The following is a 13,408-nucleotide window of genomic DNA, read 5'->3' as shown; positions in this document are numbered from 1 at the left end:
GCCTGCTCCCCCTGGTGCGAGCCGCCGAGCGCCCCGAGGGCCTGGCCGACGAGCCCGGCCTGGAGGCGGCCCTGGCCATGCCCAACGCCTCGCACTTCTTTTGGAGCAACTACACCTTCTCCGACTGGCAGAACTTTGTGGGCCGGAGGCGCTACGGGGCCGAGTCCCAGGACCCCACGGTGAAAGCCCTGCTCATCGTGGCTTACTCCTTCATCATCGTCTTCTCGCTCTTCGGCAACGTGCTGGTCTGTCATGTCATCTTCAAGAACCAGCGAATGCACTCGGCCACCAGCCTCTTCATCGTCAACCTGGCGGTCGCCGACATCATGATCACGCTGCTCAACACGCCCTTTACCTTGGTGAGGCCCCGGCCCCCGCCCGCGCTGGCGGGCTCGGCCCTCCTTCCCCCCTCCGCTCCCCTCCCGCCCCGCTCCCCCAGCCCCTCTCCTCCGTCCGCGGAGTTCTCCTCCGCTCTCCCTGGGTCCAGCCGGCCGGCTGCGCCTTTCCAGCTCCTTCCGCTCTGCCCTCTTCGCTCACCTCTCCACGCTCTCCAGTCCGTAGACTTTCTGTCTCTTTGTATCTTCTTTTTACCCTCTCTGTGACTGTCGTTCTGTCTGTTCCTCCGTCTGGGTCTCTTTCCTCCTCTTTCCCTCCCTTCCTTCCGTCCTTCTTCCTTCTGTCTTTCTCTTCCCCTCGCTATCTCTGTCTCATCATCTTCTGGGTGAGACCTTCTGCAGCTGGGTGCAATGGGGTCAATGATTGGAATGTCTGTGGCCCACCGGGAGCAAATGACCATCTCCTACTTAATGGCAGTGCACGTGGGCCTATTTGATAATCAAGCAGTAAATCGAAGCCTCTGGAAATGTTGGCAGAGATTGTTGGGTCATCCTGCCCCCCACGCCCCAGAAATCCAGTCCATTAAATGCCCTCCCAAGCCCCTACCCTAGGAGGCTACTTTGTGCCACAGCTGATGTATCAATTGCTAATCCTTAATTTAAATTTAAGTGCGTTTTCTTAGACCACTTACTTAAATTCTATTTCTCTTTTGTGGTTTGACAGTGAGGCTGTGTTCGCAGTGTGTGTTGGGGAAGACACGAGAATGAGGTGGGCTTGGGGCCCAGGAATAGGCTGGGGGCACTTGCACACGGTGGTGGCAGATGTGGCTCCCCGCCCCAAGCCCTGGCTGCTCAGCATTAGTGGTGTCATTTCTGTCCCTCTGTGAGTTGGGAATGTGGTGCTCATGGTGGTTTGGGACTGTGAGGGCTATGACTGAGCAGTCTGATGACAGTTATTCCTATGTTTCTGCAGCATGAGTGTTCCGTTTTTTCACTTTATGGAATAACCTTGTTATTTGAGTTATTACCAAAATGGTATCTGTTCATACCTTGCTCTCTGTCTCTCTCTCTCTCTCACATATTTACACACTCAACCAGACAAGCCAGAAGCAAAGGGTGCACTCCTGCAAATTCATCCACCTGTGTGCAAGTCCTTCCAAACCTCACATTTTAAAACTACATTCTGCCTTTGTCCTCACGAGATTACAATTTGTAGATAAGGAAACTAAGGTACTGAGAGGCTCAATCCCCTGTCCAGGGTCACTTAGCTGATAATAGGCAGAGCCAGAATGAGAATGACTTTCCTGACTCAAGTCATAGGTCTGTCAACTAAGTCATCAGCCCTGGGGGTGACGGGTGAGGAGGGCTTCTTGGATGGTGATAAATAAACTTCCACTATTCCAAAGCATGGACTTTTCCTACTCTCCTGCCAGTTGATAGCTAACTGATTCCTGGCTTCTCAGAATCCTCTAGCCAAGGACAAAAGTGCTTCCAAATACCATGCCCTCACCCCCACCCCCACCCCATCCTCCACAATCCCCCCAGCCCCCACCCACTACCTCCTGTTACCTTGAAGCAGGAGATTGTGAATCGCTGGCTCCCCTTGGCTGCCCCTGCCCCCTTGGTTTCTGTCCTGACCATCTGCAACGCTAGGGTTGGGCTGAGACACCCAGGATGAGCACTGGCCCCAGGGCATGGCCCCAGTGCTGCAGCCCAGAGCAGTATGCAAAACTAAATCTGCTGGCACAGGAGGCTGGGGGGTGGGGGAGAGAAACCATGAACCCCAGGCTAGGCTGTGGCTGGGGCCTGAGGAGTCCTGCCTCGGATGATCTCCTGCAAGAGGAAGTCTCAGGGTCCTGAGAACCCAGCACCCCTCTAAGAGCACCCAGAGCGCTGGGCCCCAAACCTGACCCGTGTAACTGCCCCAGAGCTTGCAAGGTGCTGGCAAGCAGGGAGAATGAAAGGGTTGGGAGAAGGATCTTCTAAAGCCCCCAGTCAACCTCCCTGACTAGTTAAGGCATCCTGTCTTCCAGCGCTTGGTGACAGTATTCTTCCTCCCTGGTCTCCTTTCCTGTCCACTTTACACACGGCAGTGAGCATCAAGTCCAGCCCTGGTCATTGAGAGAAAAGCAAACAGTTAATTAATTACAATTCCCACAGCAGAGACATGCATAGAGTGCCGTGGATCCCTGAGGACAGAATCATTTATTCTGTCCTGCCAGAGCCCCATGAGAGGGTCAAAGGAGACTGTGCAAAGAACATAACATGTCAAAGGGCCTGGAAGAGCAGGAATTTCCTAGGTCGAGATGAACGCTCTGTGCAGATAGAGGGACCTGGAGAACAAAGGCAAAGGGCATCACAGTCGTGGTGTGAGAGGCTCGATGCAGCTGCAGCAGTGCCTGTGGGAGGAACGGGGTGGGCGGGGGCAGAGCAGGTGGGCCAGAGAGGAAGGCTGGGGCCAGCTTGTGATGGGGCCTGCTGACTCTTAAGGCATCTGACCCTGTCCTGAAAGTCCAGGATGATTCTAAGCAGGAAGGTGACAGTAATCTGATTTTTGGGTAAGAAAAATACCATCAGCAGAGCAAAGGCTGAATGACAAGTGGACAAGCCTGGAGGACAAAGATAGTAGCTAGGAGGCTTGTAAAGGTCCAGGTGAGAAAGGAGGACCGCGGCCTTGGGATGAAGAAGAGGAAATGGATCTGAAAACCATTTACAGGGAGCACTGGTTGACTTTGTAATGCACTGAATGTGGGAGGGCAGAAGTGGGAGGAGCTAAGTGTTTCTAGCTCTGTAATGTTGCTGGACTACTCAAAAGCCTCCTAGCGCTGCTACCTTGCCAGCCCCACGGAGAATAAAGCTCCTGTCCTAGTGACATGATCCGGTCAGACTCATCCCTCCCGACTCTCTTCCTCCCACTCCTCCTCCTTCCTCAAATAGGTCCTGGAATTTCTGACTCAGCGCCGTCTGTGTTCTTACTGCCACAAGTACAAATGCTACTTATTCTTCAAAGCTCATCTCAAATGCCTCATGTGTCACAATGAGGGTAGTTGGGTGCTTATTTACTATTGTTCAAGGCACTGCTGCACCTACACGTGTCATCTCTCCTCTGACTTTCCTGACAACCGTGCGATGATGGTTAGCCACCATTGTACAGATGGGGACAGTGGCGCTTGTGTAGCTTAAGGGCCTTGCCCCGGGTGCCAGCTGTAAGAGGCATATGCTCTGCTGTAAACCACTACATGATCTTTTTTCTGTCCAACTGACTTGCTCTAGATCTTTCTCTGTCATTTTGCCCCTCTACCTCAGCCCATTCTGTTCCCACCTTGCGGCCCTGAAGCTCTCCGTCTGGGCCTTCTGTGGGCACTGAATACTATCTTTGTTGCATCCTGAGGTGACTGAGTCCTCTACCGAGACCGGAAGCTCATTGTTCAGAATCAGTGCTTGGTGCTTCTTGGGCACGGGCATCACTCACAGGAGCTGCCCATGAACTGAATGAGTGAGCACATAGCCATGGATGGTATGGGGTGAGAGCCAGGCCTGCTCTCAGGGCCCCACACTGTCCTGCAGCTTGCCTTTCTCCCGCTCTGCCCGCACCCCCCCCCCCCAGCGCCAGGCCCCTGAGGTCCCTTCCCAGGTGACGTTGCAAGGTCTCCTTCGTCAACGTTAGAGAGCATAACCTCCATGCTATGTTGTGGTTTTTCACGTGTGTCTCCCTCGTTAGTCTGGACTCCTGGGGACTAAGAATGGATTTTATTATTACCATAAAAAACAGCTACTATTTATTTCTAAGAATATCTTTCTACCAATCTGCCAGACATTGTGTTCCACCCATTATAGACTTTTTAAAACCTTGATCTGTACAATAAGCCTCTAAGGTAGAGTTTTTTAAGCCTTTTTTTTTTTTTTTTTTGCAAATGAGGAAACTGAGGTTCAGGGAGATGACACACCTTGCCCAAGATGATATAGCTTGAAACTGTTACAGGTGGAAGTCCAACTGCAAGGCCCACGTCGTCCCACGCCCTCCTGGCACCTGACAAGGTGCGGCCCCAGCAGTATGCTCAGGTTTTGTTGAATCAAATACTTGATGATGAGTCATGCTGGATAAAAGCACATGTGGCCCATAGTTTAGTCATGTAGAATAGATGAAGAGAGGAGCTGGAAGAAATCTCCCAAGGGATGCTCCTCAGAGGCCACGGGGGTGGGGGTGAGTGTCAGGGTCAAGGTCCTTTCTGTCTTTGACCTCTGTGGGTTGGTTTCCAGGTCCGCTTTGTGAACAGCACATGGGTGTTCGGGAAAGGCATGTGCCACGTCAGCCGCTTCGCCCAATACTGCTCTCTGCACGTCTCAGCACTGACGTTGACGGCCATTGCCGTTGACCGCCACCAGGTGAGGGCACTGACACCCAACACCCCGTCTTTCCCCTCGGACTTTACTTTCCGGGGAGCCGCAGGGGCCCTCAAGACAGTATTTTAACACAGTTTTCAATAGGTATATCTGTCTTCTTACATTGCCTAATATGAGCACTTAGATTAGGCATTTTAAAACATTTGTGCTATGTGCTACACAAAGTTATTCCCAGTTTGTTGTTCTAACAAAGGCCGGTTGATTATATTTTGTGTCTCAGAAATTAATGAGCTTGTTTGGCGGGTAGAAAAGCAAACCTGAAACTCACAGATGCAAAGAGATTGGCAAATTGTTGCAGGTTAGAGACAAGGGAGATGGATGCTCCGTGGTGCAAGTTGTTGAGGAGGAAAATGAGCGAGGGTGCCTTGTGGCAGATGCACGTGGTGGATATGGGAAGGGAAATCAAACGGGACTCTATCCGGGAAGAGGATGGCTCCCTGGCAAGGACCTTGGGTGTGCTAACTCAGCAAATCCACGTGGTATACTTAGGTCTATGCCAATTCAAGGAATGGAAGCGCAGAAAAGTGCAAGGGTAGCTTTCCCAAGATCACATGCCTGGTGCATGTTGAGGCCAAGTTTAGCACTGAGGTCTGTCTGGTTCCAAACCTCTGCCCTGATCACGAGACCATCCTACTCTGAGAAGACTCAAGGTGGCTGATATCATAAGGGCCAGCAGGACAAGGAGAGGAAGAATTTATTCTGAGTAGCTGCGGGACGTGCAAAGGAGAGGAGACCTCAAAGATGTGGATTCAAAGATGCAGCTCAGTATGAGAAAGAATTTTCTAGCAGAACGAAGCTACCTGGGGAACGTAATGAGTTTCATTTCCCCAGCCATTTTTAAGCAAGGTCTGGATGCACTTGATAGGGATGTTGTAGAGGACATTCGTTACCTGGCAGGGGGTTGGACTTGGCTAAAGGAGATCCCTTTAGCCCCAGAATTCCCTCATTTTGGGCATTTATATTGTAGATGCTCTGGGCAAAGTCTGAAAAGGCTGCATATGGATGTTTTCTGCCTTTTCTTAACCTTCTTCCCTAATTCAACAAGGAGGACTCAGGATTACCTTTCCCTGGCCTATGCTTACCCCACTTAACATACCGTAACTGATACTTGCCCCTTGGGCCGAAGGTGGGTCTGAGGAACAAGGGGGTAAGTCTTGCCAACATCGATCGTGTTTCTGTGACATAAACCCCAAAATGGGGCCTTTTCCCAAAGCGCTGAAATCTTTGAATGATGTCTAGAGCCTCTGACCCAGGCTTTCACGTCCTTCAGCAACCCAGACAACGAGGGAGCGCGAGGGGCAAACATGGCAAAATCCAGAAGGGGGCTGTGCTGAGCAGCTTCTAAAGCCTAGTCCCTTCCTCCCGTAAAATCTTGGAGGACACAGCCAGATGTCCACTGCGTCCTGGGATGACATTCTTAGATGGCAGCAGCTCTTTAGGACCTCTCTCCCTGACCCTGGGTTCACCTGTCTCGGAATGCCTTTTTCAAGAAAGAATGATCCTAATCTTAAAATGAGGATGCCGGTAAGTTCCCAAATCTTAATTTAAGCCTTTTAGCAGAACAGATTGTCAAAACTGTAGTAATTCCAAAATGCTCTTCAGCTCAAAGCCTATAACACAGGCTTTGCTGTAGCTGTGGGAAAGCTGGACCCCACAGTTTAGAAATAGCCTTTGTAAGCCGTGTTGTGAACCCCCAAACGAACGGCAGTACAGCTTCCCAGGACAAGTAGACAGAGTCTCCTTTCCAGGCTTGTCACCTCAGATCCTCCAGAGCTCTCCATAACCTAAGGGGTCTAGAGTCATAGGGGGGACGTGATCGCATCCCAAGGTGGAGGCTGACTGTTCCTCTTCTGGCCTGTGGGTGTCATGCAAGCAGACCTCCCGCTTCACCCCTTCCCCATGCCCTCACCTCACCCTGGTTCCGCCACATATGACCTGCAAGGCATCTGCGCTGCCTGGAGTCTCTGAATCCAGACGACGTCTTCTTGTTACCTCTGGAGGTACATGGCGGGGTGGTGCAGCTCAGGGGTTAATACTGAAGGAAGGGTGCTTGTTTATAAATAGGATCTACCTGCCTTAGTGTGGCAAATGAGCTCCGTCACTGAGATTTGATCTGCTTCCAAACTTCTTTAGCCAGTGAAGCACAGTTTGCTTGTTTTCCAGGTCATTATGCATCCGTTAAAACCCCGGATCTCGATCACAAAAGGTGTCATCTACATCACGGTCATCTGGACCATGGCTACGTTCTTTTCACTCCCACACGCCATCTGCCAGAAATTATTTACCTTCAAGTACAGGTGAGTTAACTAGTAGGGAGCAGCCCAGGGACTCAGAGGATCTTGACAGAGAAAGTCTGAGCCCCCTCTGAGTCCGAGTTACTGGTACCTGCTGCACCCACCTGTTCTCTCTGTCCCTCATTCTCTTGCTTCTGAGCTTGGGGCCTATCTGTGGCACTTCTGCTTTTCTTCATCTTTTCTTCTCAGTGACTTTAGCTCCCTCCTTATTCTCCACTCAGTTTGTCTGCAAGATCAAGGCAAGAGTGAACAGCTTCTTTCGCTGGGGACATGTACTCACACAGACTGAGAATCAAAGTCGCCCAGGCCTTGTTCAAAATGGCGACATTTAAATTCCCTTGCACAATGTATAAATAAAACATGCATGTGTCTGAGGCAGGATGCTCTGTCTTCTACCTCCTATTCAGGTTTTTTTATCCTGTGTTCTCATAGAACAAGAATTTCTTTTAAAGGACTCTGTTTTTTAAAATGTAAACCCTTGTGTGTACTACTAGTTCACTGAAGATGATCTCCCCAGCTAGACTGTGAGGTTAGGAAGAGCCTGCCTATTTCTGATTTTGCTACCGTGGTGTCTCTAGCACCTGATTCACTGCCTTCATATACATGCCCTCAGTACATAATGAATGAATGAATGAACGAATGAGTGCACCTAGAGTGATTTTCATCAGTTCATACTTGTTTTAGATGAAGTTCCTTAGAAATAGGATCTCAGATGCAGATCATGCTTGGGATTTCTTAAGGAAGTGCTCCCAGGAGGGATGGCTAAGGGAGTGAGCAGGCAGGATAGCAAGAGACCAAGGGAGGGTGCACTTTTGGCATTGGAAGGGTGTCAGGGGAAGCTAAGCCAGCAGCGCAAGGGGCTCTAGAGCAAAGATAACACAGCATTTGTTCAGCCTTGAGGCCAGGGAGCTGGGCTGTCGTATTCCGGGCCCCCTGCAGAAATCAAAAACTCCCAGCCACTTGTGGGTCTTAGCGGATCTGTAGGAAATGACTTTAGTGATCCTAAGTGTGCTGGCCCCCTACCAGATCACAGGTGCCAGCTGCTTCTCGGGGGTTGGCCGGGAGTTAGCAGTCTGGCACTCCAGACCAATAAAGGGGATCTGAAGGGTCTAGGGGTGCAGTTCTACAGTAACGATGTGCTGGTCTGCCTGAACCAGACACATAGAAACACACGTTCCTGTGACGTAAGCAGGATCAGTAGAACAAGCTCTGAAGGCTGATTACAACTACAGTTGACCCTGAACAACACTAGTTTGGACTATGTGGGTCCACTTCTACGTGGATTATTTTTTTGATTAATATGGTACAGTACTTTAAATGTATTTTCTCCTCCTTATGATTTTAATAGCATTTTCTTTTCCTTAGCTTACTTTATTGTAAGGATACAGGGTATAATACATATACAAAATATGTGTTAATCAACTGTTCATGTTATAGATATGACATCCAGTCAATAGTAGGCTATGAGTAAATTTGGGGGTAGTCAAAAGTCAAAATGGGTTTTCAGTGGTGCAGGGGTCAGTGCCCTGAACCTCTATGTTGTTCAAGGGTCAACTGTAATTTATAAAGGTTCCCCCTCCCCAAATTCTATGGTATCGAAACAAATCACATAGCCAAATCTCCTAGCGCTCAGACTCCCATCTGCTTCAAACATGGGGAGCTATTTTTTTTTTCTGCTCACAAAAGCAAAGAGAATTCTCTTTCTTTTAGGAGTGATGGCCATCAGCACATATAACAAGTACAGCAGGCCACATAGTGTGATGAGAAAACAGCCATTCTGAGTTGCTGCCTAGACATTTCATAGTATGACAACCTTGTTCTCACCCACAGTCTGGGCATTTAGACTGGGACTTAAAGTTAGGATTCCACAAGTTCCTGCCTTGCTTTTCCCGGTCACCTTTAAAAAATTTTTTTTTTACCTTTATTTTTGAGAGACAGAGAGAGACAGAGCATGAAGAGGGGAAGGGCAGAGAGAGAGAGAGAGAGAGATGGAATCAGAAGCAGACTCCAGATTCTGAGCACAGAGCCCAACGCGGGGCTTGAACCCATGAACCATGAGATCACAACCTGAGCCAAGGTTGGACGCTCAACTGCCTGAGCCACCGAGCCCCTTCCCCTGCCCCACATCACCTTTTAAAATGACCACTCAGAGGTGCACCTGGGTTGCTCAGTCGGTTGAGCATCCAACTAGTGATTTTGGCTCGGGTCATGATCCCAGTCCTGCATTGGGCTCTGTGCTGAGCGTGGAGTCTGCTTAAGCCTCTCTCTCTCTCTCTCTCTCTCTCTCTCTGTCTCTCTCTCCCTACCTCCCTTGCTCGCTTGCTTGCTCTCTCTCAAAAAATAAATAAGATAAAATAAATCAAAATATTATTCAGAGTTGAGGCTGTAAAAAATTAGTTACTGCACCCCCACCACCTTATAAGTAATAGGTGCTTGCAACCCTGCTCTCTATCTCCTGCTTGCTCATGACCCGGGACAGAGGATTGCCTGTCCCTCAGCTCTGCGTCTCCAATCTGGGATTTGTAATAAATCCATCTTGTGACTTGACTTGCTTTGTGTGGCTATATTGAAACTGTGCCTTTAAACAAAATGGCCCTAAGGTTTTCACTTCCCCAAAGGGGGAGCTTGGACACCAAGGAAGGTACTGGTCAGCCATGTGTGGGTGGCTTGACCCCCCCCTCATTCAGGGGGTCATAGTCTGGATAGTCTCAACACACCAGCTCTAGGGTTTCTTCAAGGAGGACTGGGTACATTCCATAAAAAATAAATACTTGTTACATGAATGGCTGAAGGTATGTTAGTTCAGGCTTTGCCACTCACATTCTCAAGACCCATCATTTCTTTGCCCCATTCCTTAGTTCCCCTGTGGAATGGGAGGAGATAGTAAAATGAGGAAATCCAAGATTTCCTGAGGACCTTGTGCTCTCAGGATGAGTTAGTACTAAGACTAGGAATGCCAGTGCTGTATTCATTCATTGAACAGATAATTTACTGGGTCTTTGTTACAGGGTAGGAATAACATAGGTTAAGAGAACATAGAGCAGGTGTTTTCCTTATCTTTATAAAACCTCCCAATCTAGTGGAAGAGCCAGAACTGTAATCAAATCATTATGCTACAGCCAAAGTACTATAACGGATGTGCCTGGAGCCAAACAGAGAGAAAGGCTCGTGCTTCTTGGGACCAGGCCTTCCCACACTAATGGCACACCCTTCCTCTCTCTGCCTCCCTCTGTCTCTGTCTCTCCGTCTCCCTCTCTCCCGTCACCAGTGAGGATGTTGTCCGCTCCCTGTGCCTGCCAGACTTCCCTGAGCCAGCTGACCTCTTCTGGAAGTATCTGGACTTGGCCACCTTCATCCTGCTTTATATCCTACCCCTCCTGATTATCTCTGTGGCCTATGCCCGTGTGGCCAAGAAGCTGTGGTTGTGCAACACAATTGGCGATGTGACCACAGAGCAGTACCTGGCCCTGCGGCGCAAGAAGAAGAAGACCATCAAGATGCTGATGCTCGTGGTGGTCCTCTTTGCCCTCTGCTGGTTCCCCCTCAACTGCTATGTCCTCCTCCTGTCCAGCAAGGTCATCCACACCAATAATGCCCTCTACTTCGCCTTCCACTGGTTTGCCATGAGCAGCACTTGCTACAATCCCTTCATCTACTGCTGGCTCAACGAGAACTTCAGGGTCGAGCTGAAGGCATTACTTAGCATGTGCCAAAGGCTGCCCAAGCCCCAGGAGGAAAGGCCACCTTCCCCAGTCCCTTCCTTTAGGGTGGCTTGGACAGAGAAGAGCAGTGGCCGGAGGGCTCCACTAGCTAACAACCTTCTGCCCTCCTCTCAACTCCAGGCTGGGAAGACAGACTTGTCTTCTGTGGAGCCCATTGTGGCAGTGAGTTAGAGGAGGGTGAGAAGAGGCAGGGGGAAGGCTCTCTCTCCAGCTGGGTTTGGGAAAGGGCTTGAGGACAGAGACTGGAAAAAAAGCCTGTCCTCTCACCCACGGCCCTCACAGTGCTAAAAACAAGGTCCTACAGTAGCCATGGGAGTCTTGATTTCCTAGGAAACTCTGTCTAGCGTCCTACCCCATTTGTTGTGAAAGCTAAAGGGCAACTACCCAATTAGACACGTGTTTCTGAATTCCTGTCTAAGAAATGTCACAAAACCTATCACCTCGGTTCCCTGAGCCAGAGAACCTAGGGCAGCTTCAGCCCACATGAGGGCTGAGTCAGCCAGCTGCCTAACAACACACCCTACCACCGAACATCCATAAAGGACACCTGAGTCATACTTGGGGTGTGACTGACCCAGATGCACAGAACTCTGCTTTAAAAAAAGTTCATTAGCCACTGAAAGGTGAATGAGCCAGAGCTGCCACATTTTTCTGCTTCCAAAGTCCTGGGCCAGGATGAGTCACAATTGTGTGGTGGCTGGCTTGCATACATGACAAGACAGGACCAATTCACTCCCGTAAAGCAAAGAGAAATTACAGAGTTCTCTTAAAGAATTATTATTCTAAAACTTTGGAAAATATAGAAAAGCACAAAGAAGAAAACAAAAATCACCCCATTCTCCCACCAACTCGGATGAGTTTCGTTAACATGCTGTGGATTTACTTGCAACTTTTTCTTTTGTGTGTCTGTGCATGTGCGTGTGTGCGCATGCGCTTTTCATTCCACTCTGAATTACACTTTTCCATGTAGAGATAAGCAAGAAACAGGGCATGCCAGAGAACATCTGAGCCCCTATCCCAGGAACAGTGTCCAGTGTAAGAGTTGGAAGAAGAGGTGGGAGAGGAACCCAAGAAGAAGGCTGTCAGAGCCAACAGACTGCCTTCATCCTTTACCCAGTGGTGGAAAAGACCCGGATGAAGTACCTCTCCTCAGATGGCGGCCATCGCGATGAGCCAGGGAACAAAACTCATCCAGGAGGCATAACTCTTTCTCTCGCACTCACATAGAACAAGAGGTGGTAAAAACACTGCCCTGCTTTTACAGGAGATGATGGAGCCGGCTTTCCAACATGCCAGAAATAAGTGTACTTAAGACACTTCGTCCTCATAAGCTGTCTAGACAGGCCACTTCTCTGTGTTGTCTAAATAATAAAGCTTCTTCACGCCAGTTCCCTGAAGACAACTCACTTGTCAACATCACCCTGGTGGCTCACATGTCACTTACAGAAACCTATGACATTATGATACTCTTTAAGGACTCAACATGCCAGAGAAATATTCCAGAGACTGTTTTCATTATCGTCCCTCTGGTCCTGAGTGACTCACCGCGTCACCCAGAAGACACAGGCAGAATAGTGCTTAATCCACCCACCCTAAACAATTGCCATTCTCACACTGTTTTAGGTTTCTTTCTAGCACCAGATAAATTTGAAAGCACACATGGATATGGGGCTGAGTAGAAAGCTGAAGTTTTGGGAGAAGAGGTTTCTCCAAGGTTTACTTAGATCTCTTGACTATTAATTGAAACTGAACTTGGTCATATCATCTGCTTTCCTATAATGAAACATAGGGGTTATTTAACTATTCGGTTTACGAGAATGTTTGAAATATTTGACTTCCATGGGACAGAGAGACTTCTAAGCACATATGGATCCCAAGATGGATTTTTTTTAGGCCATTTGCTCCCATGCCTGTGACTACTGTCTCTGTGGTGTCAAGAAGTAGCTAATGGTTTCATCCTAATGCTGCCATAGAAATTCTTTGAACCAGAATGAGAATAGGCAGCAGGACTACAGATGGTTTGTTCCGCTCTGGGATCAGGGAGAGAGCTTTGCTTTGCTCCTCTCTGAGGGAATATAGAAATACTGCCAAGTCAGAGAAGCCCCTTCTCTGAGGGAAGACCCACAGATGGCCCATAGGTCCGGGTTTCTTGTAGTACCTCGTGTTCTCCATTCCTCTTGTTCCCTGTATTTGTACTTGTATTTGTGGATGTGAAATTTGTAGAACTTTAGCCTTTCCAATGTGCCGTAATGAGTATTTTGTTGTAATTGCTCCAGTCTCAATAAAATATATTTGGAGTGCATGGACTATTCTTCTTGGACTTCTGATTAAACCTCAGCTGGTAACCTTTAAAATGGGGATCCATGCAGATTACCAAGAGAGCATGAAGATGATCTGCCCACATCCCTGCATTTTACAACTGAGGAAGTGCCGCCATGTTTTGGCTAGGGTAAATAGCCAGCTGATTTTGGTCTAGAGCTTCTGCCACTGAACTGGCTGCCATGTTGCCTCTTTTGTGATTATGAATCTGTGCTGAGAACTTAGGACTTCACCTGTGATTTCTTGGTGATTTGAGAGGAGGCAAGCTGCCACTGGAAACTGGGGATTGGTTTCCCCACTTGCACTGTACCATGGGTGCTGCATTTTTGTGTTC

The 13,408-nt window shown here is 49.0% G+C and overlaps 1 protein-coding gene across 1 annotated transcript; it reads left to right on the top strand.

Moving 5' to 3' along the window:
- Positions 1-8: 8 nt before the first annotated feature.
- Positions 9-13,061, top strand: GPR83 (G protein-coupled receptor 83; the record flags this gene model as incomplete). The annotated part of the gene is made up of 4 exons (XM_029957066.1): positions 9-359; positions 4,596-4,721; positions 6,903-7,036; positions 10,302-13,061. Coding segments are annotated over 4 exons (1,236 nt in total), but the record flags the coding sequence as incomplete, so codon positions are not given.
- Positions 13,062-13,408: the final 347 nt, after the last annotated feature.

This window comes from Suricata suricatta, chromosome 11, assembly GCF_006229205.1.
Source record: "Suricata suricatta isolate VVHF042 chromosome 11, meerkat_22Aug2017_6uvM2_HiC, whole genome shotgun sequence".
In the NCBI taxonomy this organism is placed as follows: domain Eukaryota; kingdom Metazoa; phylum Chordata; class Mammalia; order Carnivora; family Herpestidae; genus Suricata; species Suricata suricatta.
The sequence above is the reverse complement of the archived record's forward strand: the minus strand, read 5'-3'. Positions and strand labels throughout refer to the sequence as shown.